Below are 25,482 nucleotides of genomic sequence, written 5' to 3'. Positions count from 1 at the left end.
GCACTGATTTTGCAGAAGCATGTGAAGACAGCTGTTAGACTCTAACTGTAATTGAACATTTAAATATTACTGGTTTCAGGAAATAAAAACCACTATCTTAATGTGTATCACAAGTGCTAATCTAGAAACTACCCTAAAATGATTTGTTTTCATGTACTGATCTAACTGCACTAATTGCTAGGCTAGCAGTAAACTCTTTTACTAACTTTAAGGCAAATAATAAATCACAGGTGAAAAAAGGAGTGTAGTAACTAGTCATGTGTGTACAATCCCTGTAACTAGCCAAGGCCAGCATGCAGGTCCTTTATGAACGCCTTCTCAGAAGAAAATATCCACGAACCCAGAGAACCGCCTACCTAGGTATGTTTCCAAAGCAGGTGATATCATCCCTCAGATTTTTATTGATATTATAAAATATATTCTTATTAATGATATAAAATGTTACTCCTTTTGTAGAGAGAAACAATTTCAATATTCTGCCATAGCAAACGTGTTGAACTCTGAAGTCTGCAGAATTGAGCTACTAAATTTTAGGCTGATAAATAGATGATAAAATGAGACATCATTGCTGTTTTTTGGTTTAGTGTTGTTCTACTTTACTAAACAAAAATGAGTGAAAGTTCAGTCAGTCGTTGACATTTAAAAAATAGCTTCAAATTATAGCTTCATTTAATGCAACACAGACTCATGATTTTTAGGTATTTAAAGATAGTTAATACCTTTGTTTTCTGAGAAATCTTTCAGATTCCTTCTGGTATCTCAAGACTTAATTCTTCCAAACACTACCAAGACATTGTCAGTGTTTAGGGTGTATTTGTCCATATCTACATGGGCCAGTCATCCCTCTGGAGCATCAGTGTGGGCTTAATGCTGGACAGAAGATTGCAGAGCTCTTTAAGCACAAGGAAGTTTCTGTTGGGAAAAGGATAGAATAGCAGGTCACTACTTTAATCATCTGTAAGTGTGTTTTGGTTTTAATATAAAAAGGAAACCAAACTGGTTTTTAGCAGAGCCAGCAAAATTGCATCAAATGTTTGCTGGTTAACATTACTGCTATAGAATGTAAGTGCTTAAATTCCTTTTGTGCTGTGTTAGCTCTATTCTGTCTTCTCTTTTTAATATAGCATTGGGGTATGAATATAGTTAGGGGTTTTCCATAATGATTTTAGATTTCAGGGTTTTAAATCTTGTTCCACAAGCCTGTTCTCAATTGAAGTGTGACAAGCAAATAATCAGTATGGTTTCATAAGTAAACCATTTAATTTTTTCACTAATGACAAGATTTGTGTGGCCATACCAAAACTAGTATTATAGCTTAAATTATTTTTCAGAAAAATTATTATGAAGTGCTGTTTAGCAAAAGGTACATGTAGATACTTTAAACAACTTTTGTCAGCTTGTTTCTGAGAACATCATACATTTCTGCAATTTGTTTTGTTCCTCAGAACTCGTGTTGTGTGAGTTAATTTGTGTGGCATTAAGATCAAACCTAAGCATGGTGAATGCTGTTAGTTCAAAATCAATATATACTTACCAAGTATACGTGGCATAATTAGAGAGAAGTTGAGTAGACACACTGTTGCTGTTCTGTACACCTTTGTTCATTATCCATACCCTGAAGTTACTGTTGGGGCTTTCAAGGCATATTTTGTTGCTGTCTGTTTTCAAGAAATATTGAACATTTTTGTCCTTAATACTGTGTTTCAAAAATGAAATATAAATTCTTGTTATAGGCAATTTTAGGGTTTATTAATTGTTCCCTTATTACTCATACTTCAGATGCAGAAGGAAATTAAACATAATACCAAATTATTATTTGATTTATCAAATCCTCCAAAGTAAACAGGGCTGTTTAACAGGGAAAAATATCTTTGTGAAGGAATATATCTGTTCTCTTCATAAATGAGTGACTCAAAGTTCAGATCCAGTTTAAGCTGCCATACTGTGTTAGATTGATTTGCTCTTAACATTGAGCTACTGAGAGATCACTTAAAGAACACTTTAATTAACTAAAGAAATTCCTCATACAACTAAAGATTCGTATTTATATTCATGTATCTTGTAAATTATATACCTTTAGAAAAATTATATGGGAATAAGGCTTCTCTAGAAAATCTGGTAGGAGAGGAATTGTATTACCTTGATTTGAAATGATGACATTGCTGCTGAATAGCAGTGGATAATCTGAAAACTCTATCATCTAAACTACAGTACTTTCAAATTTAATTTTGAATAGAAAATTGTTGTCCTTGACAAGGTGTCGTGATAAGCAATCATGATAATTGCAAATTTTTTTCTTAATTATGTTCTGTCCTCAATCTCAGAAATTGCTATGAAGAATTTTAATGGAAGTTTATAGTTTACTTAATAACTGTGGCACTTAATATGGCTTCAAGTTTTATTTGATGAATTCTTTTTCATGTCTTAAAATTGTTTTGTGAGATAATTTGTTGTTTCACTCTGCAACTGAGAAAGTACATTACTCATGGGTATGTCCTCTCATCTTTCCAGAAAACATAGATGTAGAAATTCGTCTTACAGAATTGTGTGAAGAAGTCAAGGTACAGGGCTTTTTTTCATGTATTAAATAAGTGAAATAACTATAAAAGTAGAATGTGCTGATTTTATATGCTACTTGGGAATAAACTCTTTGTTTCAGGGATGACAGCATCTATGTTTTTCCCAGCACTTATTTAAACTCTTCCTCCAAAGAGAAATTGCGCAATTGTCGCCAAAACTGAACTGTTGATCTGGTGGCTTGGTGTGTCAGTGGTAGCTGTGTAACTATTTATGTCATGAAACTGAAAGTTTAGAAAGGTGGATTACTTGTATGGAAATCACACTTTCAATTTTCTGCAGTTAAAATTAGATTTTTTGGAATTGGATGTTACCAAATAGCAATGATGCAAGATCAAATAGTAATAAGTTTTACAAAAGGAGATTCAGCAAGTCATCCCCTCATCTAAAAGCACTTGTTCTGATGCTGTCTCCTTTTCCTGTTTCCCTACATTCTTAAGGAAACACTGTCTGCTTTAAATGGCTTAGATTTGTCTCCCCATCTCTCTCCATAGTCAGAGCTAGCCCCAGCTGAATAACCAATTTCTTGGTCATGGTGAAGTCTGAAGGACAGGTTTTAGAACTTCTTGAAAGTTTATCCACCCTTTGCTGGCAAGTGGGCCCAGCTTGGAAGCTCACCTTTAGTACTGCAGTAGTAGTATAACTGCCATAAAGTGTAATGTGGCCTTTTACAGGATGTAATTTGTATAACTGGAGACAAATTCAGCTCTGCTAGCTCTCTATGGGCAACGAATAATCTTACTTTATGTATTAAAATAGTTTTTGTATTTACATAGCTTCTCTAAATTCGTTAGTTTCTCCCTTAGCTTGCTAAACATTTTCTGTTTTCTTCATTCTGTTTTGTACAATTCATATCAAAAGTTTCTCTTATTTCTTTTCTTATTGGTTAAGTTGTTATTTCTATATTCCCAATCCTTTTTTCTACTAGCTCTGTAATATTGCTAGAGTTGGTTCTTTACTATCTTTTCATAACTTTGCCTCAGTGCCTTATGGGCCTACAATGAGTTTCTGAAAAACTGTGTTATTTTCTAAAATGGCAGGGAACATAAGCCTAACTATCTACAATTGCTGTGGAACTGTATCACAGGATTACATTAAATTGTAAAAAAAGCAAAACTTGTTTCACACCGAATTTGTCCTGGTGCGATCTAGTTCTTGGAAGGCTGTGCTATAACACTGCTTCCTGGCTATGCATAAAATGTATGTAGATACATAGCATCTTATAAAGGTTAGTGTGAGTAATAACTATTCTGAAATGGAGATATCTTTATTAAATTCTTAAGATTTTGTCAAAGTTGGACTAACATAGCAAGTGTCAATTTTTGGTTTCCTGATTCTTCTTCCTTTCAGGCACACAGGACTTTTACATGTTAGAAAATACAACAGTTGAACTCAGTTATCTTTGCCATAAGTGGAATTATTGCTTTAATTTTTGGACAGGAGTCCTAATTCTAAAAAGCAATGGGATAAATACTTAATACAACATAAAATAATCTAGTACTGTTTTAACATAGATTTATCCATTGTCTTGTTTTGAGGAAACTCCAGGACATCCAGTTTTGATACTTAGTTTAAATGGTTCTCATTTGAAAGTTGCTTTTTAAATTAAAATTCCCCCTAAGATAAAGTATATATTTTTATTATTATTCCTATGTGTACATTATGGTTTCATCAGTGAATCACATAAATATTTTTTCCTGACTTCAGAAAATGGAAAATCCTGATGAACTGGCAGAACTTATAAATATGAATCTTGCCCAGCTTTGCTCACTTCTGATGGCTCTCTGGGGGCAGTTTCTGGAGGTCATTACCTTACAAGAGGAGGTCACAGCTTTGCTAGCACAAGAGCATCACACATTAAGAGTAAGTATTGACCCAGAGACCTTCATATGTTTACTGGGACACATTGTTATGGCAATGTTTATCACAATGAGCCTCCAGATTACCATTTTTCTATTTATATTCTGGAAAGCTGGTTAGAATTGTAAAGGGAGCTGTTCCATTTCATTTGTTACCTTGTATATAATGTATAATGTTGCTGGAATATAATGCATAAAACATACTATTTATGTTTATGAACCAGGTAATTCATTGTTTTTTTTAATAAGAAATGCAGTTCAGAAGACAGACTGCAGGATGTGGAATAACATATATTTGTGCAGACTTTTCTGTAGAAGCCATGTCTTGTGCCCACCCTACATATTACTTCTCTGCATTTAGGCTGCCTGCTTACATCATAAACAAAGTGTATTTCTTTCTGAATTAAGGATTTATGATGTTAATAAGTTTTGAGAAGTCTTTTACATGGGAATATGTAAAAGAAGGGTATGTAAAATGATCAGGCATGTGTTTGTGTGTGTGTGTGAGTGTGTGTACTAACCCATGTGTAGTGCTGTTGGTCTGTCTGGGGGTGTGTGCAATTGCTCTGGGCTCTCTGCAAGCAGAACCACAGCAGTGCTCTTCCCAGAGTGAAATATAACCACATATGGACTAAAGCATTGCTCTTCCTTGATAAATCATATTGTTTAGTGAGGAAATGGTGGTTGTGGAAATAGCCTGTTATGGAGAATAAATGGAATCTTTCACAAAGAATGCAAAGGGTTATTAGTTTGATGTGCTAGCCATAAGAAAGGTGTCATTTTATTGTCTCTCTATGAATCTTACCTTTCGGTGGGTTTTGTATAAATACTGGAATCCCTCAAATTAACTGGTGGAAGGTATGGAACAAGAATACTGTTTCGTTTAGCCCGCATTTGCATTCAGCTGCTGGTATGTTAGTGTTTGTAAAAATTTATATTTAGTAAAACCAAAGGAAGAAGTAATATATGAATTTTTACTGCTCCAGAAAAGACTATTATGTATTTATCTTCTTAAATGTGGTTCTTTTAAAATCTGTGCTGTAAGTTATCCTCCTTAGGTCATAAATGCCTTAATTATGGAGTTTTCCTGCAATTGTTTTAGGGAGTATAAATCCAAATATTTCACTGTACTATGGGAATTGAGACATTGCACATATTAAAAGTATTTCTCTGATGCTTTCCAGTTTGACAAAAATTCAAATAGGAGTTCCCTTCCTCCCTATGAAAAAAAAAATAGTATAATTTGATTACACATCTGCATGCCCTGCATCATTATGATTTGCTGTTATACTCACTCCTTTTGTTACCTGTCACTGTACTTTGCAGATACTCTATAATCAGTCAAAGACTGGAGAGGAGATGCAAGGCATGGGTAATCCTAAAATTACATTTTTATTTAGTGCCTGATAGCAGAAAGCAAGCAGGCTGACTGAGCCAACTTAGAACCAACAATGTGATATTACTTCATTTTAAAATGGACACTTGTTTTCGGCACTCCAAGATTATATGAGTTTGAATACTTTGCAAATACATGTAATTAAAATATACGTAAGAAACCATTGCTCCACTGGGCTTCCCATGTGGCAGTAGAGCAGGAACTCATAATCCATAAATTCAGTATACCTTTAAATGAAAAAGAGATGCTAAATTTCAGCCTTTTCTAAGACTGTGTTCAGATGGTTTTGGACCTTGTTTTGCAATGCTTAGTATAATAAATTGTAACTTTTATTAATAATATCTTGAGAATTTATATTCAGAGGGATTGTATAAACATACCTCAGGAAATCAATATTGATGAGCATGTTCCACTGGAGCCATTATCTGCACCAGTGGAACATGCTCATCACCAGGCCTACCCCTAGATAGGCCTGCCACCTGTATTTGGTCAAATGACTTTCACCCTCTTTGCACAGATGATTATAAACCAGGCATAAACTGGTTTATAAACTCTTTCTGCTCAAGAGTTGTTCACGTATTGAAATTGTTATTTTAATAATTTTACTTATGTTTACTCTAGTGTTTCACTATTTAACTATTTTCAAATACTTGGAAAAGCCCTACATTAAAAAGTGAGGAATACTTTAAAATTGAACATCCATCTACTACATGGATCATACTGATCTACCTGATAAGGTTTACAAATGTATTTTATTGAAAACACTGCTCAGAATATGTTAGTTGATATTACAAAACATTTGAACACTAAACTGGTTCATCTCTTTATTCTGTAGTGACATCTTCTGGTAGGTCTGAATATATTCTTCCAAAATTATTTCTTTCAGTTTGATTAGTCCTAAAATAGGAGAGCTGTAAACTAAGATCTCTGACTGCTATTCCTAAATATGCAGACACATAATATGTATTCCACAGCAGTTTTTATACACAGTTCTTCTGTTCCCATTGGGAGGACCATAAAAACCATGCCTCTGGAAGTCTAGAGATTAGGAATAGCAGCTGCAATTTCCTCCTGCAAAGTCCTTGTGGAGTCAGCCCAAGTCAGTGGTTCCTGCATCATTAGCAGAGCTGGCAGTCACTCTGGTTCTGCAGAGCCTGGTTAACAGTGTCCTAGCAAGTGCCTCAGTCCTTCAGTAAGTTAAGCACCTATTAAACATAATAAACTACTTTTGATTGGGGGTCTTTTCTCTCATTAATGAGCTCTTATGTGCTTTAGGAGCTTGCTTTCAACGAACTTTATACTCTTGCTAGTCTATGTGGAGCTGTCTGGAGCTGGTATTGAGATTTTCTTCAGAAGCACTGGAATTACTTAACTACAAATGGGATTTGTTGCAAAAGAAAAAATGCCTTCATCTTCCATGGGAGAGAGTGTAGTATTCTAAAGCTCTACTAGCCATATAACTCCAGTTACTTTATGTGGTGAAGTGCTCTCATGTAAACTCAAAACTACCTTGCTTGCTTCCTGGGAAACATCTGTGTGCCCATGTCTTGATATATACCACAGACATCTACTAATTTGGCAATGTTCCTGTAACTATATTTACCAGGAAGTGCTTGGTAAATAACCTGGTTGATTAGGATCTTTAATTAATTTTTAGATTGCTTAATTTAAAGTGATTATGTCCGCTCTTCATGATGAATTGTTCTAAAATCTAGTTTTTAAGCAGTAAAATTATCTGTTAAGTCTATTGTATAACAGTCCCTCCTTCCTGGATAAGGGGGTGGGGATTATCTGGAAAAAATCATGTATTTGCAAGGTAGGTGTCTGTTTAGAAAAGACAGCAGGAAAAATGCAGCAAATTACTTGGGAGCATCAATTCTCGTTCCACATGTGTCTGTATAAACTCATAACAACAAATTCTGAAAGAAAGCAAATTGAGTTCTGGCAAGAGTGAAGTTGCATTTACAAGTAACTGTTGAATTGTGTGCTTTCTTTTTACTTCAATGCATTTTCCATGACTATTCAGAGATGATGTTATGACTAAGATTAATTTCAGGTAGTACAGTACAATAAATTCCGGGAGGTTGGGACAAGACTTTCAGTTTCTATTGCAAGTTAGAGATTGGGGGTAAAAATGTTTGTGATTTGGGATTGGGTTTTTTCTTTAGCACCTTAGAAAAAATTTTCCTCAGTTCTTCTTGTATTAAGAAAACAAAAAGGTGTAGAAGCTGCAGAACTTAATCCAAGTGTTCTCTCTAGAAGTATAGTGGGCAGTGTATCAGGAGGGAAAATGAACTCCCATGCAAGTGCTCATCTCTGAACAAAATTAATGTGGTCCTAAAAGTCTCATATTTGCCAGTTCATGGACAAGATTTCCAGAGAGCCATGTTTGTGCTCGGGGTGGGGGCAGATGCTGGGTGAGGCTCTGAGTGAGAGAGCTGAGGGAGCTGAGCTCGGTCGTCCGCTTGTTGCCAGTTTCACACTGAAAACTCCCACAGTCTGTTCAGGAAGTTCCGTCATTTAAGGGGAAGACACAGAGTATACTGAGAAAATAAAGGAGTGTAGGAGGTCAGGAAGTGCTTGGTAAATAAATTATTGATTTGGTAGACTAACATGTAATTCTCTAAGTGGGATAGAAATTCTGTTGAAATTGATACAACCAAATTAATGTTAACGAACAAGCTGTTGCCAACAACCATTGCACAGCACATTCCCTTTGTTTTGCTTTTTTTAGATGCAGGTAATTTGGCAGTTGCAAAAATAAAATGCATATTGATTGAATTAGTATCTATGTAGAATATTGGAAATGTGAGAAATCTTGTACAAAACCTTTGGGGTTTCTAGATACTACGTTTTCAGTACATTGATTATGTTTTCAATTGCAGCAAATTGCTGTATAATTCACATTCTCTATTTTAGCAGGTATTTGATGGTATAATATTGATGGTTTAACATGTTTGATGGTAAAAAATATACTCCCATGTGTTAATAAATATCACTTCAGTATTGTATTGTTTATTGACCTCAAACATACAATTAAGTCTTTAATACAGTGCTTATAATTAATATACATTCTGTTACTGTCTTCATAATTTCCAGCTGAAATCTTTGCAAACTAAAGATTGTTTTGCAGAGTAGTTTACTGTGGGCTAGAGGACACTTACAGAAAGTTTGAAACACTCCTCTGTATTTTGAGATGGCAGAATATCTAATGGGTTTCTGCTTCTGAAGGTAATACTCAGGCTCATTCAGAAGTGGGAATTGAAGAGTCATTTCCTTTCTTCCAATTGAAAATTCCAATAGTATTTTTGTACATTATTGTTTGAACCTGATTTGGATGATTGATTTATTGGAAATAAAATTTTCAGCAGGCAGTTGAGTCTAATATAATTCCCAGTTATCCAGAGCACAAATTAAAATTGTTTCAGTCACTGGTCTTGTCTGTGTCACCCATCCAGAATGAACAACTAAAAAAAAAAAAGTAACTGTCTGTATTATACATACAAATGATACATTGATGCATAGGAATGCTGGTGGATTTTTGAAAATTATTTGTAAGGTAAAATAAGCTCTACCTTCATTTGTGTCTTGCAGGTGCGCAGATTTGCTGAAGCATTCTTTTGCTTTGAGCATCCTAGGCAAGCTGCTCTTGCCTTTCAAGAACTACAGTGAGTAGCCTTTGAAATTGCACAGTATATATAGCATGTAGTACTGTTACTGTATAGTTTGTGTTGTGTAGAAGTAGCATTGCAGAAATACATAAGAAATTAATGAGAAACTTTTGTTCTCAATATAGATTTAAAGTACTGGTAGTTTTATAAGAAGTTATTAAATAATCTATTAATAATTAATTAGTAGAAAAGCTTCTACTAAAATGAATTAAACTGTTGGTAATTTCTGTTAATGTAAAAATAAATAGTTCTGTTTTTTTCATGGAGGACTGCTTCTTTTTTCAGTGCTCAAAGTCATCTACAGGTGTGTGCAGCTATCAAAAACATTTCCTTCTGCAGTTCTCTTCCACCCCTCCCTATTGAATGCAGTGAACTAGATGGAGATATGAACTCCTTGCCTATTATCTTTGAAGATCGGTATTTAGATTCAATTACTGAAGGTAAACACAGCTCACAGTACAATTTCCTTTTGAAGAAATTAGCAAAATTATGTAAAACTTGAGTATTTTATTATAAATTTCTTGGTGACTTTAAAGAACTACATTTACTTGATAGAATATGGGGTTTTACCTTAAGTGTAGAGGATGTGTAAAATTCTATAATTGCTAGTGTGTTATAGCATTACTTATCTGCATAATTTTAATGTAAACATACTTTCTCTTTTCCCCCTTTTTCTTTGAAAGATTTGGATGTACCCTGGTTGGTAGCTCAGAGTGTTCCAAGGGCAGAGTCCAATAAACTGGATAAATTAGAAGCTGAAGAAGGTTTTGTTGCTGGTTTTAGTAGCCCAGAACTCAAAATGAGACCTGCTGGTGCCTCCGTCTTTTGGCATTCAGAAACTGAAAAGATGCTAACAAAAACCTTCAAAGGGAAAAATGAAGATACAAATAAATCCAAAGCAAAGGTTGCTAAGCTCATAAAAACAATGAAAGCTGAAAACACCAAAAAAGTCGTAAAACAGAACTCAAAGGACTCTGTGGTGTTAGTAGGATACAAATGTTTGATAAGTGCAGCACTGGAAAATGCCTGTAAAAGGTTAGAGGGCGAGCCTTCGTACAGTGCTAACGAGGGGCTGGACCCTGGAGTGAGTGGAATTCCTTGTGATACAAAGGCCTGCATCAGGCCAAGAGACCTTCCATTGATGCCATATGACGAAATGGCTGTCAAGACTGAAGGTGACCAACCAGGTCCCAGTAGTCCTGTGCACTGTGAAAATGAGGCTATTTTTGATAGACTGACCATCTCCCAGACAGGTTCTGGAACTGCTCAAGCAGATGGTGCTTTACAACACAGAGGTACACTTGAAGATTGTCATGGAGATCAACCAGCTTCCTCAGGAGTCAGGACAACTGAGGTCAAAGCAAGTGATAAGAATCTTTATGAAGAGGAGAAAGGAGTGGCTCACACTGGATCATGGGCTAAGTTTCCACAAGATGAAGAGCACAAAGAGAATTTGTTGGCACCCAATATTCAGTCTTCAGGATCTGGAAACAAATTGAATTTGGGAGAACAGGACCCCATGCCTGAAAAGGAAGAGGTCCATGAGAGAAACTGTCAGCATACCAGTGACATCTTGACAAAAATGAAAAGCGATCCACCTGCTCTTTCAACAAAAGAAAGTCAAATCTCTGCAAGTGGAGACATGACTAAATTACCTGATGTTAGTGTGACGTATGCCTCTTCTAGATTTTCAGATTCAGGTGTAGAAAGTGAACCAAGTTCTTTTGCAACTCACCCCAACCCTGATCATGTTTTTGAAAATGTTCATGGACAAAGTGCACACAATGGTGAGAGAGCATTTCCTCAGCCTTTACTAAAACCAGACTGTGCAATAAAAAATACAATCGAAAGCCATTGCACTGAGAGTACAAGCGCTGTAAGTGAAATACAGTCATCCCTGACATCCATAAATTCACTTCCTTCAGATGATGATGAGCTGTCACCTGATGAGAATTCAAAGATATCTGTTGTACCTGAATGCCAGCTAAGTGACAGCAAAACAGTATTGGATCTAGGAGCAATTGACTTGCCAAAATGTGATGACAGTAAAACATCAAACACCAACTTGCAGCAACAGCTTGTTGTGTGTTCAGAGCACTTGGATAACAAAACTCCCTCTATACATTCCTCACTCTCAGGAAAAAAAGATTTGTTACACTTGGTTGTTTCAGATGAGGACACGCCTACTGATGTGGAAAGTTACAGCCCACAAACAGGCCCTGGTGCAACCTGCAAGGACCCTCAGGACCTTGAAAGGCCTCCTAGAGCTACAGAAGAAACAGTTAACTTGTGTTTGGAAACAACTTGTATGGGTGAGCCATCTGCTGTTTCAGGTTCTTCATCTGTAAATGCAGCAGTTAAAAAAATAAACAAAGGAGAACATAATGAGCCTTTAGAACTAAAGGGCACAACTGAAGAACTGTCAGGAGCTAAAAGTGAAACTGGTACAGATAATCCTTCTCCAACTGGTAGTGCTGACATGGTAAAGCAAGGGCTTGTTGAAAACTATTTTGGCTCTCGAAGCAGCACAGATATTTCAGATATTTGGCCTATGAACAAGAGCAATCCTGTTAGCCCTCAAAAGGAAGCATATGAAAAACAAATTATTTGTTCTTCCCAACAAGATGAGGAGGAAGAGGAGGATCAAGAAATGATTGAAAATGGGTATTATGAAGAAACCGACTATAGTATATTAGATGGAGCATGCAGTGCTGACCAGGATCATGGCTTAGCTGGAGAGAGAGTCCTGAGATCTGAAATGATTGACAGTGGACACCTGCAAGACATAATGCCTGTGCCCCCTGTCTGTACTCCTGGCTGTTTGTCTTTCCCTTCTTCTCTAAGAGACTCTCCCTGCAATGTTACCTCTTCTTCAAAGAACAAATCTGATGCAATTACACAACAGCCAGGCAGCACATCCTACAGCTCAGCTTCAGCTGTTTCCTGGTATGAAAGCTCCCCAAAACCTCAAATGTTAGCGTAAGTGATTGTTTTAAAACAAGCTTTTTACTTCTAGAAATTATGTTAATATAATAGAGAAGGGGAAAAGAAGCATGGTTGGGCTTCTGGGTAGAATGCCCCAGAACTGTGGCTTGTGGATTCAGCATGCCCAAGTAACAGCATGTTCTAGATGTTCAGATAAAAAGTGTCTTAGCACTACACTTCTATGAGTTATCTTGTAGTTTCATGTGGTTTGAAAAGCAAGCAAAATAGGATTTTTCTTTGTTATGTTTAAAAAATAATCATCCAGCTGAAGAATGATGTTGTAAAAAATGTTATGCTATTGAGCATAAAAATGGTGTTTTATGAAATAGGAATTGTTAAAATAGCCAGCTTGGCAAAATATGCTTTGACTTTAAAAACATAAATCCAAAAAACATTGTGTAACTGGTTGTCCATCAGATTAGTTAAGTGAAGCAAATGTGTAATGCAAGCTATGGTAATGGCCTTATTTTTAAATCTTAACTTCAAATATCAAAAATGTAACACCTCAGAGACCATAGTGCTCTAAATTACACTGCAGTTTGGAGACCAGGAAAGCCAAATTTAAAGGAATGTCAGGGATCCCAGATTGTACCTCTTCTTGCTGTAAACATAGGAGTTTCCCTGATAAACTCCTGCTGCTAAATAAACATGTGAAGCAGCAATTTATGTGTTTTATTGGAAGTAAAATGTTGCAATGAGAGAAAATTTAAAAGAGAGGTAGAAACAAATGCTGAGCCAGTGGAAGAGATAAAAGACCAGATAGTTCGTGAAAAGCAGCTTGAGAACAGAAAGAAGGAGTAAGCAGTCAGGTGGAGGAAAACAGGTTAGAAGTGGCCAGAAAAGTAGCTTCTGAAATACTGTATGGTGGTACTGGTGTGCAGTGGGAAAGATGAAGAGCAGAGACTGCTCAGGCTGTTCTGTAACAATAAAAGGGAGCTTGGAATAAAATCAAGGACTTGGCTGTAGGAAAAGCAGAGTCTCCTGGAATATGAGATAACTGTGAATCCAGAGGGTATGGTCTGCTCCATAAAGAACCACCCTTGGTGTGTTCAGGAAACATGCCTTGAGTACAAACTTTAGTAGCTTCTGTTGCAGAGTGATAAGAGCAGCTGTCAGCAGTGGTTTCTGTTCAGGCTGACTTCATTGAGGCCTGCTCCTGCCAGTTAGTGAGGAAGGAGCTAAAGATAAAGCAGGGAAAACAGAAAACAAAAGGTGGAATGGGAGGGAAACAGTGAGCAGGCAGAAGAGGATGGGGTACAGCGTGACACCATGAGGGATCATGCAGAACAGATGGATTAAGGAAGCATAAGAAAGGATAAAGCTTTATGTGCTGCAGGGAAACTGATATGCAATTAGGAAGGCCATGCACAATAACTAAACAAAGTGGAAGAAAGGGAGGAAGAAACCCAAGAAACCCAATAGCATGTGAGGATCTCAGCTATTTAAAACCTTATAGGGTATGCCTTCATAGAATAGGTAAAAGATCAGAAGTCTGGATCTGGCTGTTTGGGAAGCAAGTGTCAGTTTTTCAGCCTACCACAGGAACCTTATGGGGAGACATTACAGCACTGACTCCAGCTCTCTTCTGACCTAAGAAATAGGCTTGGCTAGAATTATCAAAAGACAGTGAAAATCGTAATCTTGACTTCCACTTGGTTATAATTTCTATAATTTTTTTATTGTGTGGAAACAAAGCTGTTGCTTGTTTAAGACCACAATGAACGCGTCATCTTTAGTGGTTTCAGAAATACTTGAGAGTTTGCAAAGATGAGAAGAGAGTAGAACTTGAGATATGGTTTTTGTTACAGAGGAAAAGGGGCTGTAGGAATCTGCAGTAAAAATGTTCTGAGGAAATGGCTTATTTTGTGAAAATAGTAATTTGATAAATATCTTTTCCTTCATATTAATTACATAGAATACAAAGCAAAATGACAGTAGAAAACTGTATCTTGGAAGACCCTACATTTATCTAGCAATAGTAAATGTATAATAAGTAATTTTTTGTTCCAGTTTCCTACAGGCTAAAGAAGAATTGAGGCAACTTAAACTTCCTGGATTTATGTATAGTGATGTTTTCCAACTGGCTTCTTCAATACCTTATTTCAGTATGGAAGATGATGAGTGTTCAGAAGAAGGAGTACATCTTATAGTTTGTGTCCATGGCCTAGATGGTATGCTGGGAAATGTGATATTGTACAAGAAAGCAGTTCAGATTACCAGTGAGATTTTGCTTTGGGCATTCAAACTCTGAACTGAACACTTGAAATAGGCTCAGTGAAGGGAAAGGGAATCTGACATTGTACTGCTACATGTGACAATGTGTTTTCTGTCTTTAATAAAACTTCCCTGCACATAAATCTGTTTAATGCCACAGTTCACATCAAGTGCATCTTTCAGTTTTTTATGTCATAAAGGAATTTGTCCATGTTGTGGTAATGGAATGGAGTTATTGACAAAACTGTTTTCTTTATAATTGCTGTCTTGTCAAGAAAAATGAAATATGTGCATCTTGTTAGGAAAAAGAAATAGTACATGTAAAAAACACAGTCAAGTGTTTATGAAGTTTTAAAAGGTTAAGTCACTGAATCACAGTGTGGTTGAGGATGAAGGGGATCACGGAAAATTGTATCTTTCAACTTCCTTGCTCAGAGCAGAGTCTACAGCAGATTGCCCAGGATGCAACCCAGCTGGGTTTTTGAATATTTCCAAGGACAAAGATTCTACTTTGGTAGAAGTGAGAAAAACCTCTTTTTAATTGAAAGAGTTATAAAAGTTTAAGTAGCTTGAATATATTAATCTGCTTTTAGTTCAAAGCATAAATGTATATTAAGAAACAATAGCCCCTCTAGCTTTTGTGCATTTTTGAGACACTTCTTAAATTAACAATATAAGGAAACACAAGAGGGCAGTAGAATAGAGTATTGGACTGCACCGACACTGCACAGGCACCTTCTTCATTTTTCAAATTCCTAAGTTAAAATAAAATAACAGCATAGTTTTTCTTTCCTCATTTGGGCAGAAAATAACCTTTGTTAAGTACTTTTAAAAACAGGATTCAGAGGTATTCCCTCTTACTAGTGTAGATATTCTCATGCTATTGCATGTAGAAGCAGCACAAAAGTTAATTTGACCAAGAAACCTGTTGTTAAAAAAACATGTTTGAAGCCTTAGGAAAGTCCACATAGTTAGAATTTTCTTATGAAATGGCAAGCTTGTACAAGCTATTTCCTATAAATGACAGATGTAAATAAAAATCCTGAAGGCAAAAAAGGCTACCCTTTCTTCAAAAACATCCATGACTACTGATGTGGAAAAATCTTCAGGATACTAGTTAAATTAGCACTTGTTGTTTTGGGTACCACAGTATCTAAAAGTATCTTTATCTGCTGATAGTTCACTCTGCCTTTTCATTTTATGAAATACTCCTTCACTGAATTCTTTAAGCTCACTTTGAGTTCTTTAAATTGCTTTATCAAAATTAATTAGGTTTCCAAGAATGTAATGTTCACAGTGCTATGTATCAGTTGGAGGCTAAGACAGAATCAAACAAGACTTCCTACATCCTTGCTTTTTTAAAAGTGTTTGCATCAAATGTCATTTTCATAAACCATTTTGTCACTTAATTTGACATTGTAGTTTATCTTTCAAAGTCTCACTGAATTTTATTTAGGGCTCAGGCTATAATTAGCTGTGTTTAAATATAAAGCTGTGCCAGAGATTCATTTCAGTATTCTGAGTGCTTTTATTGCAAGTTAACTTTGCAGAATCCAACTCTTGATTGTTTTTCTTTTGAAGGTAACAGCGCAGATCTAAGATTAGTGAAGACTTACATTGAGCTAGGGCTGCCTGGAGGAAGAATTGAATTTCTTATGTCTGAAAGGAATCAGGTATTTGCCAACTAAAAAAGAATTTTTGTAAAACTATGAACAGTGTAAACCTTCAGAGACATTTATTTAATTGCACTACTGTGATTACCACATTTTGTGTATTTTTATTGTATTCTCACGGAATCCATGATTTGATCTGTGCCTTGTGTCAAAGTAATTACAAAATCTTGTATGGTATTGAAGGTAAATATTTTAAGGGGTAACATTTGTTACTACCAATATGTTGTGTGTACTGCGCCTCCTAAGTTCTCAGCATAAGCAGTTTGGATTGGGGATAAAATATGCTCAGTACTAGTGGTAAAAATGGTAATAGTGAAAACTGTTGGTGTGGCAAGAGGGGAGATATGTTATTTCAGAGGATCTGAGAAATACAAAATTCCTGCTGCTTTTTCTTTTGTCAGCATTCTGCAAGGTCTACATCATAACACTGAACAAATATCAAATTACCTCTTGTGTTAAACTTCTGTGAATTTTATTATTTTCTTATGAATTAAACTTGCCTAAGCACAAAAGACCAATTTTTACTTTTTGTCTATGTGTATGTGTGTATTACATATTGTATCGGACATACTTCAGAGATGAACTAGAACAAAGTCTTGTCAGTGGCTCAAACAAAAGCTTCATTACGTGCACAAGCATTTTTCTGGCAGTAGCTGCTGGGATGCTTTGTGAAACAGGCTGGACAGGCACCAAGCCAGGCTTTCTCTTCTCTAGCCCTATAGTTTGTGTCAGTCAGCAGCTGTGAGACTTTCTGATTTGTGGATTCCACTGAGCCTAATAGCTGCTGACAGACCTTTTCTCGTTAATGTTGGCTGATTCTTTTTGAATCTTTTTACTTCTGTATCCATAGCATACAGTTGAGATTAATTCTATGGTTTGTGTACATTAATAATTCACTTACAAACAAGGAAATTTACCTTACAGGTTTTTTTTGGAAAAAATACTTGATAATCATTCCTCATTCACTGCTTCAGTTTTTATAATTTTTTTTTTATCACATATTTTATAAGCAAGTACGATTTCTCCCTCAAAAGGCAACTGAAGAGACTTAGTCCATTTATTATTTCTATTTATTATTTCTTACAATTAGACGTGAAAAGTTTCTGTTCTTCCCTGGTGCCCTTCCTGGCCCGCTTGAAACTTCTTGTCATTTAAACTGAATGATCAGAACTAGACAGGGCATTTAAGATGACAAAATGCTATATTGCCATTTTCTTTCCTTGCTTTCCTAACATGCTGATTATATGCAAGACAGACATGTAGATTATTGGTTGCATATACAGTTAGGGCTGGTTTTCTCTGTGTAACATGTGTTAGCATTTCTTGCCATTTTATCACCAGGCATGCAGTAGTATAAGATTCTTGTGAAATTCTGGTTGGTTCTAGATTTGACTACTCTGGATATTTAGATTTGTCTACAAAGTTGTTTTTCATCTCTTTCTTTCCTTTCCCAGATCATTTACCAATATGTTGAACACTACAGATTTTAGCACAGATCCTTTGGAACTTGTGTTGAAAAGTTCTAGGCAGGCTTTGCCTATCTCTTGTAATTTCTTAACTGCTGATCATTGGAGAGAATCAGCTATGAACTGAGAATAAGGCCTTAAGGATTTTGTTTGTTTGTTTCATTTTGATTAACTGGTATTACTGCAGGCTGCTGTTGCAGTAATTAACTCATCTCTATTTCATGGGCAGTGTGATATAATTCTGAATATGCAGCTTGGTTCTGTTTCACTACAGCTAATCTTAAGTGTAGAGAACAGTTTAGAAGTAAGGCTGGGTGTATAATGTTAAGATTTGTTTTGGTGTTTTAGAAGAAAGTAGTCTTACAGTAAAATGTGTATCACTTTATTCCATGTTACAAGAAAATGACATGAAAAGTTTATAATAACTAGCTGTAGTGTTTGTATTCAGAGTTAATATCAATGCTTTTATTTGTGTGCTGTTGATCAAGACACTGGGGAGTAAGAATTCAGACTGAATGCAGAATGTATATTGCTGCATTGGAAAATACAGTTATTATTTTTTATTTCTTTTATTTTACAGAATGATACCTTTGCTGATTTTGATTCCATGACAGATCGCCTTTTAGATGAAATTATACAGTATATACAAATTTATAATCTACCCCTTTCAAAAATCAGGTAATATCTGTTCTATACTATTTACAGAAATAAACTTAAAACTAGAGCCCTGGGTTGTTTTAAACTGTGATGCTCAGGAGCAGGTCAAAAGAGAGATGAGAAAAAGCAATTCGGGATGGGGGAGGAGTAGGGGAAAGGAGGACAGTGGAGAGAGAGGGAATTGCCAGATGAAGGAAGACTGAACAATGTTGTAAGCTCATCTGCTGGTGATTTTAGGGCAGAGGTTAAGCATTACATTTAAGGAATTGCTGCCTTGTGCTTCCACAAATTCTGCATAATAGAGTTCTGCAGAAAAACAGACGGTATTTTGAGAAAGTCAAAGGAACCTGTAATAGCACTATGCCAGGATGAAGTTAGCTTCCTTCTGATTCTATAGTCCCTTCACCCAGTATGACATGGCAGACTGTCTTGTCGCTCCTACAGGGCACTTTCATCTTACCTGTGATATTGAAGGGCAGCTGCATGAAAATATATTTCATTATTTTTTATGTTTTCTGATTGCTTCATCTGCTAAAGAACATGTTTTACATCTTATTAGAGGGCTGACCACAGTCCATGCACTCCTGTTTTCTTTTACATTTACCTCCAGGGAATGCCGGTTGCATTTATTTTTTCAAACTAGGGTGCACCATTTGGGCAGACTACCTTACAAACTCAGCAGTGTTGCTGCAGTTAGCTCATCAATAGATGAAAGGACCTAATTCAAGCCTGACTTTATCAATTTGTTTAGGCACCTTCAAATTATACATCCAGAAGGTTTTTTGACTTGCTGGTCACATGTGTTTCTGACAAGTGTGTGCATTCACATGTGTTTGGTAGGCCTTGTTCAGCTGGAGGAAACATCTAAAACATTTAAACATAATCTCACTATTTAAACAAATGTTTCTGTTTTGAGATTGGCAAGATCTGACATGCTTAATTTTGTCTAAACTGTTGATTTAAAAATTTAAAAAGCGCTGTGTGATCATACTTTTGTTTGACAGGCTACATGGTGTAGCACACCCCTTGTAACACCCTTGGTCTGGGAGAGATCTGTAACCCACTAGCATACACCAGGATCTTCTCTCCCATGCTGCTGTCTGAAGGCTGTAATGAGCTAACCCACCCACTTATCTTCTCATTGTTTATACCTGAGAACTGAACTCTTGTTTGCTTTTGGTTTGCTTCTCTCATAAGACCTTGGATTTGTAAATATTCTTCAATTTTATTTGTTACTTGTCATTTGAAAGAAAAAAACAAACCTAGGAATTTTTATTTTAGTTTCCTTTTTAAGGTGTGTACTTGTTTTGGGCCCTACTGAAGCTGAAGTTTTCATTTCCCAATTTAAGCTTTTCTTATGAGAAAGTTTACATGAGAGAGCTGTTAGAAGGACAATGTGCCTCTATGCAAGGCCTTGAAGGGCCGACCCAGAAAGCCTGGGAAAGTACTGATGAGAAATCCTCTGCTCAAGAAGCCAATGCTTTCCTGCCTCATTTTGGTTATGCCACTGTAAAAAACAGCCCTTGTAGTAGTTATCTGTGGTGTCCTGAATGATGCTGGTTTCTTTCCAAAAAATCTCCCCATCTCCTAAAGGAAGTGTTCTCTCTATGAGTGTTGCTCCATAACCAGTCAAAATAGACATCAGTCTCCAAATTTGTGGTTTTGTATGGCAAAAAAAGCCAGCATCCTAAGATGGTCAGATTCTGTTTTGCTTAAGCAGTTGGACATCAGCATCCCAGGCTTCAGTATAAGGACAGTAATGTTCATGGTGGGAGTTCCAGCTTCCTTGGCCTTGGGTCTGGATAGATGAATTTTGTATTTCTATATGTCCAGTTGGCACGTATGCTCTTTTGTTTGTTTCCCATTTACTCTTTTTTCCCTCCCATTATCTGTTATCCCTAATACTGACTTTTTCTCCAAAGTTACACAGCTGTGCTCCTGCAGTGACCATTAATAGACCATTGGGGACCTCTGCCATATGATACCTGTACCTACAGTCATACACACCACACTTCATTCCGGTGATACACTGTTCAGGCTACAAAGAATAACTACTTGTTATTAATAGAAACTGTAGTGGAACTAGTACAACTTTAGACCTGACTTGGTAGTTCACTGGCAGATGATTGTTGTCACAGCTTAAATAAATCAAAATCAGCTCAGGTCAAGATAGGTCCAGAGATGTTCTGAGATTGTGCCCTGTATTTCGATAAATGCAGAGTCTCATGCTTTCAGGTAATGGTGAAATTCTACTTACTGTGCTACGTTCCTGTACTGAGAAAAGACCTGTACCACTGGCATAGTGTCAGCTTCAGTAAACATTTTTGGTACCTGCAGAGCTAATACCAGCTGTTGCAGCAATTCACTAACACGTTCCTTCATCTCTCAACAAAATCTCTGTGCTTACAACAAGCATGGAGCAAGCATGAGCTGGAAGCTTGATTCAAAACAAATGCAATTTGCTTTATAAAAGAACTGTTTAATAAAGAACCACAGGAGGCTTTAGGTTGAGGGGACATCTCGAGGTCGTTTGGACCAGTCAAGCTAATGCCACCATCAAAGTTAATGCAACTTTGAAGCATGTCAAACTGCTCAGTCATACCCATTCCAGTTTTAAGTATCTATGAGGATGGAAGTCCTGAGGTAACCAGGCAGCTGGGAAATAAAGCACCTGCTCTCATATGGTAGTTTCAGAAACCATTTTGCACATGTAAGGTCTTAGGTAAATTTCCGATGACTTCTATTGGACTCTGACCTCAGGCAGATTAATCAGCTTGTCATCCTCTTCCCTAAGAAACATTGGCTCATAAAAAAAACAACGAAAGTTTTTAATGCTATGCATATATTAAATCATCTGTTTGTTGTTTCAGCACCTCATTGATTATGAATCTTAATTGATTTTCTTCCTTCCATGAATTTTTATAGTTGGACAGGATTTTTTGTTTATTGGCACAGAATAATGAGGTTTTCCTGTGTCTGATGTTCTAGTATGATCTGAATTGGTAAACTTGTATCATAAAGCATGTATAAAAACTGTAATTCCGTTAACTTCAGTGTGTTAATGATATATTTAGAAGATAGTAATATTGCCACCTAGTGTTCATTGCTTTTGCAGAGCATCCCATGAGTAAGATGGATTACATTCCTGTTTTACACTTTCAAGACCCTATTTGAAGGATTTTCCTTTTCCTCCCCTTTTTGATTTCAGCAATTTTTAAAACCTTTCTCTATTAAAAAACAAATTTAAGACTTATTGTGGGTTTGCCTAAGTATCTGAATTGGATCACAATATATTACTGTAACCTTTATTACATTTCTAAGGCTTTTCAAATTAACTACAAGTGTTTAGTCTTTGAGGTACGTTCACACAGCTGATTGTGAGCTCCCAGTTTTCCTCAAAATGGATCTTCCATGTTTCTGAAGTTTTGGTTAGGTATGCCTGTACTCTTAGGGATGATAGAATTGATAGATGGATTGCTGCTTTTTCACAGAAAATGCCCTTTGTTATGGTACAGTATAAGAGTTTCTTATCCCCTTATGACTTTTAGTAAATACTGTCTGAACTGTAGGAGAAGTGTCAAGAGAGTATCTCTGCTAATATTCAGATCTTCTTTAGAAAACAATCTGTTTTACTCAAAAGCAGTTCCATCACACAGATCATCTTTGGGATCAACTCAATTTCTGTGTGCATTTACTTGTTCTTAAAGAAATCTATGTTTTTATTGTTCTTGTGTGGATTTTTATGATGTCCTCCAGTGGAATAGTTTTAAATTTTAATATTCAAGAGAGCAGCTCAGTGTTTTGTTTTGCAAATGCCCTGCTGTTGTGCTGACACCACAGAGGATACATAATCTTTCATTTCAAAATTAGTTAGGCAAATATAGCAAGCTCAAGCAAAGGATTTCTCATACAAATAATATTGGAAATCTAGTAGTAAAAGCAACTGAGAAGAATATACATGCATGCTTAAACACTGTATTGATAATGTACAAAACCCCCTTTTCTGTTACAGAAATGCATAATTATTTCCAAGTTTAGGAGTTCCGGGTGGTTCTGCCATTCTATAACCAATTGTTTGAACTTTTTTAGTTACCTTTAAATTGGTATTTTCCAATTTTTAAACAGTCAAGTAATCTTTTAGCACTGTATTTTACACAGATGTTGCAGGAAGCTTTGTTTTGGCCACTTTTGTTGATGAACGTAGTGATACAGAGCAAACAGGAAGGATGATCCTAGAGGTATAATACTGTAGCACGTATGTGATCCAGCAGTGATAGTTCTACTGTACATAATTTTGGATGGTTTTCTGTTTTCACCATATCCTGGGGTTGCATCTGTAATGCAGGAAGGTACTTTTTCCTTCTAACTTTGTGAGTCCGGTCTTCTTTAAGTCAGTGCCTAGTCTGGTGTGGGCCTGATCTCAGCAGGGATCTGTAAGCATAATAATTAGAATTGCTTGATTTTTGTGGTGTCCATTTAAAAGAAATGCTTTATATAGGCTTGCATATATGACAGTAAGCACCTCACATTAAGTAATATTTATCTTTAGATACAAGAAGGCAAAGAGTTCCATCCGTCTTTCCCTTAAATTGTTTAACCAGGGAAACACCTAAAAGTATGATTGTCCTGACAGAGACATATTCTTCAATTACTTGCTCAAACTGATAATCACTTCTTTTGGTCAGTCTACTAAGCAGATCTGAGGTGGTGCTTCTGTTTTTAAATAATCAGGTTCATTTAAGCCCTATTAGGACTACCTTTGGAATCTATCTCCACTAGATTGTTTCAGGAATGCTCATACATTTATCATATTGAGTGCCATCACATGCCAAAGTAATGATGATTTCAGTCATGCATGGCTCATAAAATATTTTCTTAATAGTTGGTGCTAAGGGAAATTAACCCAGAAATAATCTTGGATTTGGGTGGTAGATGCTGGTGGAAGGATAGTTTGGTTTTGTTAGCTTTTCAAAAATGCTGTATTAAATATTTCTGGAGGAGTTCAAAACATGTTTCTAATGAGTTTGTGGAGCTTGAGAGACATGGACAAGCTATGCCTCCTGAATGACATAAAATACAGGTCTGAATGGAAACCTTTCATTAATTTTTTCCTATGCCCTTTTAGCATTTCATGACACCAGTTTTCTTTTTCTCTGTGAAAAGAAAAAAAATCCTGTTATAAAATTCCATGTTCTATTGCTTTTTCTCTTTAACAGCTTTATTGGACACTCACTGGGTAATTTAATAATCCGTTCAGTGCTCACAAGACATCGATTTAAGTATTACCTCAACAAACTTCATACCTTCCTGTCTCTGTCTGGACCACATCTTGGCACCCTCTACAACAGCAGTGCTCTTGTTAATACAGGTGAATATTATTTTCAGTAGCTTTAGTTTAGGGGAAATCTTGTCTTTGAAATGAACTTAGCGATTTCATGTGGGGTGCACATTTCTGCATTACCGTGATTGTGACAAACTGCATATTTCACTGTCATAAGCAGAGAGAAGGGTTATAAAAATAAAATATCAATAAAAGGATGTGCAAGAGGAGATTGGCTTAAGTATTTTCCAGTATGTTTGGGTCAGATTTTCTGCTGCAGCATAAATAAATTCCAGTTTTAATCTGTTGAGCTGAATTTATAATAAATTGAACTTGAATAGACTTAACCTGCCAAACAATTATATAAGATACATTAAAATAATTCTAAACTATTATGTCTTTTCTCTCTCAAAAATGCCTTACAACCTGCAGTGTGTTTCTGCAGATGTGCATGGTGAGGGAGGCAAGATTTCCTGAAAAGTCAGTTAGCCACCTATTATTATTATTGACTCATAAAGAGAAATAGTACCAAACAAAACTTTCTACTGTGGCATTCCTGTGAGAAGATTCTGCTTCCTTTTTCCAAGTTACATTTATTGAGTTCCGTTTAGAAATTGGAGAAGTAATGCCTGTTGTTTTTTGAACATCAAAATGTTCTAATATTATACAAATTATTGAAATAGAATGTGTATATTCTGGCTAACATTACTGTATTTACACTTTCTGGAAGTTATTTTTTGTGGGCAGGCATGTACATTAGTTGAAATAAAGGCCTTCATGCTTCATTGTGTAGATAGACAGGAAAGAAAATGAAAATTTAAATTGTTTTTGAGCTTGACAATGCTTACATAAAAAGTAAAATTAACATCTGAGATTAGTTTTCATATTTTATTGTGGATCCATACTCATGTTGTACCTAACAATGCAGGACTGTGGTTTATGCAAAAATGGAAGAAGTCTGGTTCTTTATTGCAACTGACATGTCGAGACCATTCAGATCCACGACAGACATTCTTATATAAACTTAGTAAAAAAGCAGGTAAGCTTTGTTAATGCTTCTTATCTCTTAAAGGCAACCGTGTATAAATGTAAATTTAAACCCCAAAAAAACCCTTTATTTTCAAAAAGCTCCTGTTTCAGTTTTAATATTTAAGAGTTACTTAAGTCCTGTATTCTTCAAATAAAGTAAAAAGTGAACCATTTCTGTTGCAGAGGTAGGATATTACTTTGAGACTTTCCTTCCTAACTAATGAGCAGAATTTGAGTGCAGCCACTATACCAATAGATAAATAGGGATAAATTGTTAAAATATCTATCTATGAGCCACTGGGTGACGAGTCAAGTACATTCCTACACATTTAGGATTATCTGTTCCTGTATATGCCTTTCTTATCTATACTATAAATCTTTTCTTACCTCATTAAGATGGTCAGGGAAAACAAAACCTTATTTTCATAAAGGAAGGAGAAGTTGTACTTAGCATAATAGCTAAATCCCCAATTAGATTATTCATACTATATCATTGATACAGTTTTCTCTGGGTTGAATATCTTTATTTCAACTGTTGGCCAAGAATGTGTTTTGCCAGTGGGTAATGTGCCAGCAGGGGGGTAGTTTCTGACAGATGTATGTGAGTGTGTGTCAGTCAAGCAGTTGTGGAGCCC

The 25,482-nt window shown here is 36.0% G+C and overlaps 1 protein-coding gene across 3 annotated transcripts in view; it reads left to right on the top strand.

Moving 5' to 3' along the window:
• FAM135A (family with sequence similarity 135 member A) overlaps positions 1–25,482 on the top strand; it is a 79,733-nt gene that overhangs the window by 48,948 nt on the left and 5,303 nt on the right. Inside the window, exons 10-20 of one of the 3 annotated variants that reach the window (XM_058801281.1) lie at positions 283–360; positions 2,512–2,561; positions 4,285–4,440; positions 9,427–9,500; positions 9,789–9,943; positions 10,187–12,482; positions 14,499–14,659; positions 16,284–16,375; positions 18,422–18,519; positions 23,715–23,866; positions 24,747–24,857. In XM_058801281.1, the coding sequence (XP_058657264.1) occupies positions 283–360; positions 2,512–2,561; positions 4,285–4,440; positions 9,427–9,500; positions 9,789–9,943; positions 10,187–12,482; positions 14,499–14,659; positions 16,284–16,375; positions 18,422–18,519; positions 23,715–23,866; positions 24,747–24,857 (3,423 nt within the window). The remainder of the gene's footprint in view (positions 1–282; positions 361–2,511; positions 2,562–4,284; positions 4,441–9,426; positions 9,501–9,788; positions 9,944–10,186; positions 12,483–14,498; positions 14,660–16,283; positions 16,376–18,421; positions 18,520–23,714; positions 23,867–24,746; positions 24,858–25,482) is intronic. The other 2 variants (XM_058801282.1, XM_058801283.1) reach the window with 2 other exon arrangements.

Source organism: Ammospiza caudacuta, chromosome 3, assembly GCF_027887145.1.
Source record: "Ammospiza caudacuta isolate bAmmCau1 chromosome 3, bAmmCau1.pri, whole genome shotgun sequence".
Classification (NCBI taxonomy): Eukaryota; Metazoa; Chordata; class Aves; order Passeriformes; family Passerellidae; genus Ammospiza; species Ammospiza caudacuta.
The sequence above is the reverse complement of the archived record's forward strand: the minus strand, read 5'-3'. Positions and strand labels throughout refer to the sequence as shown.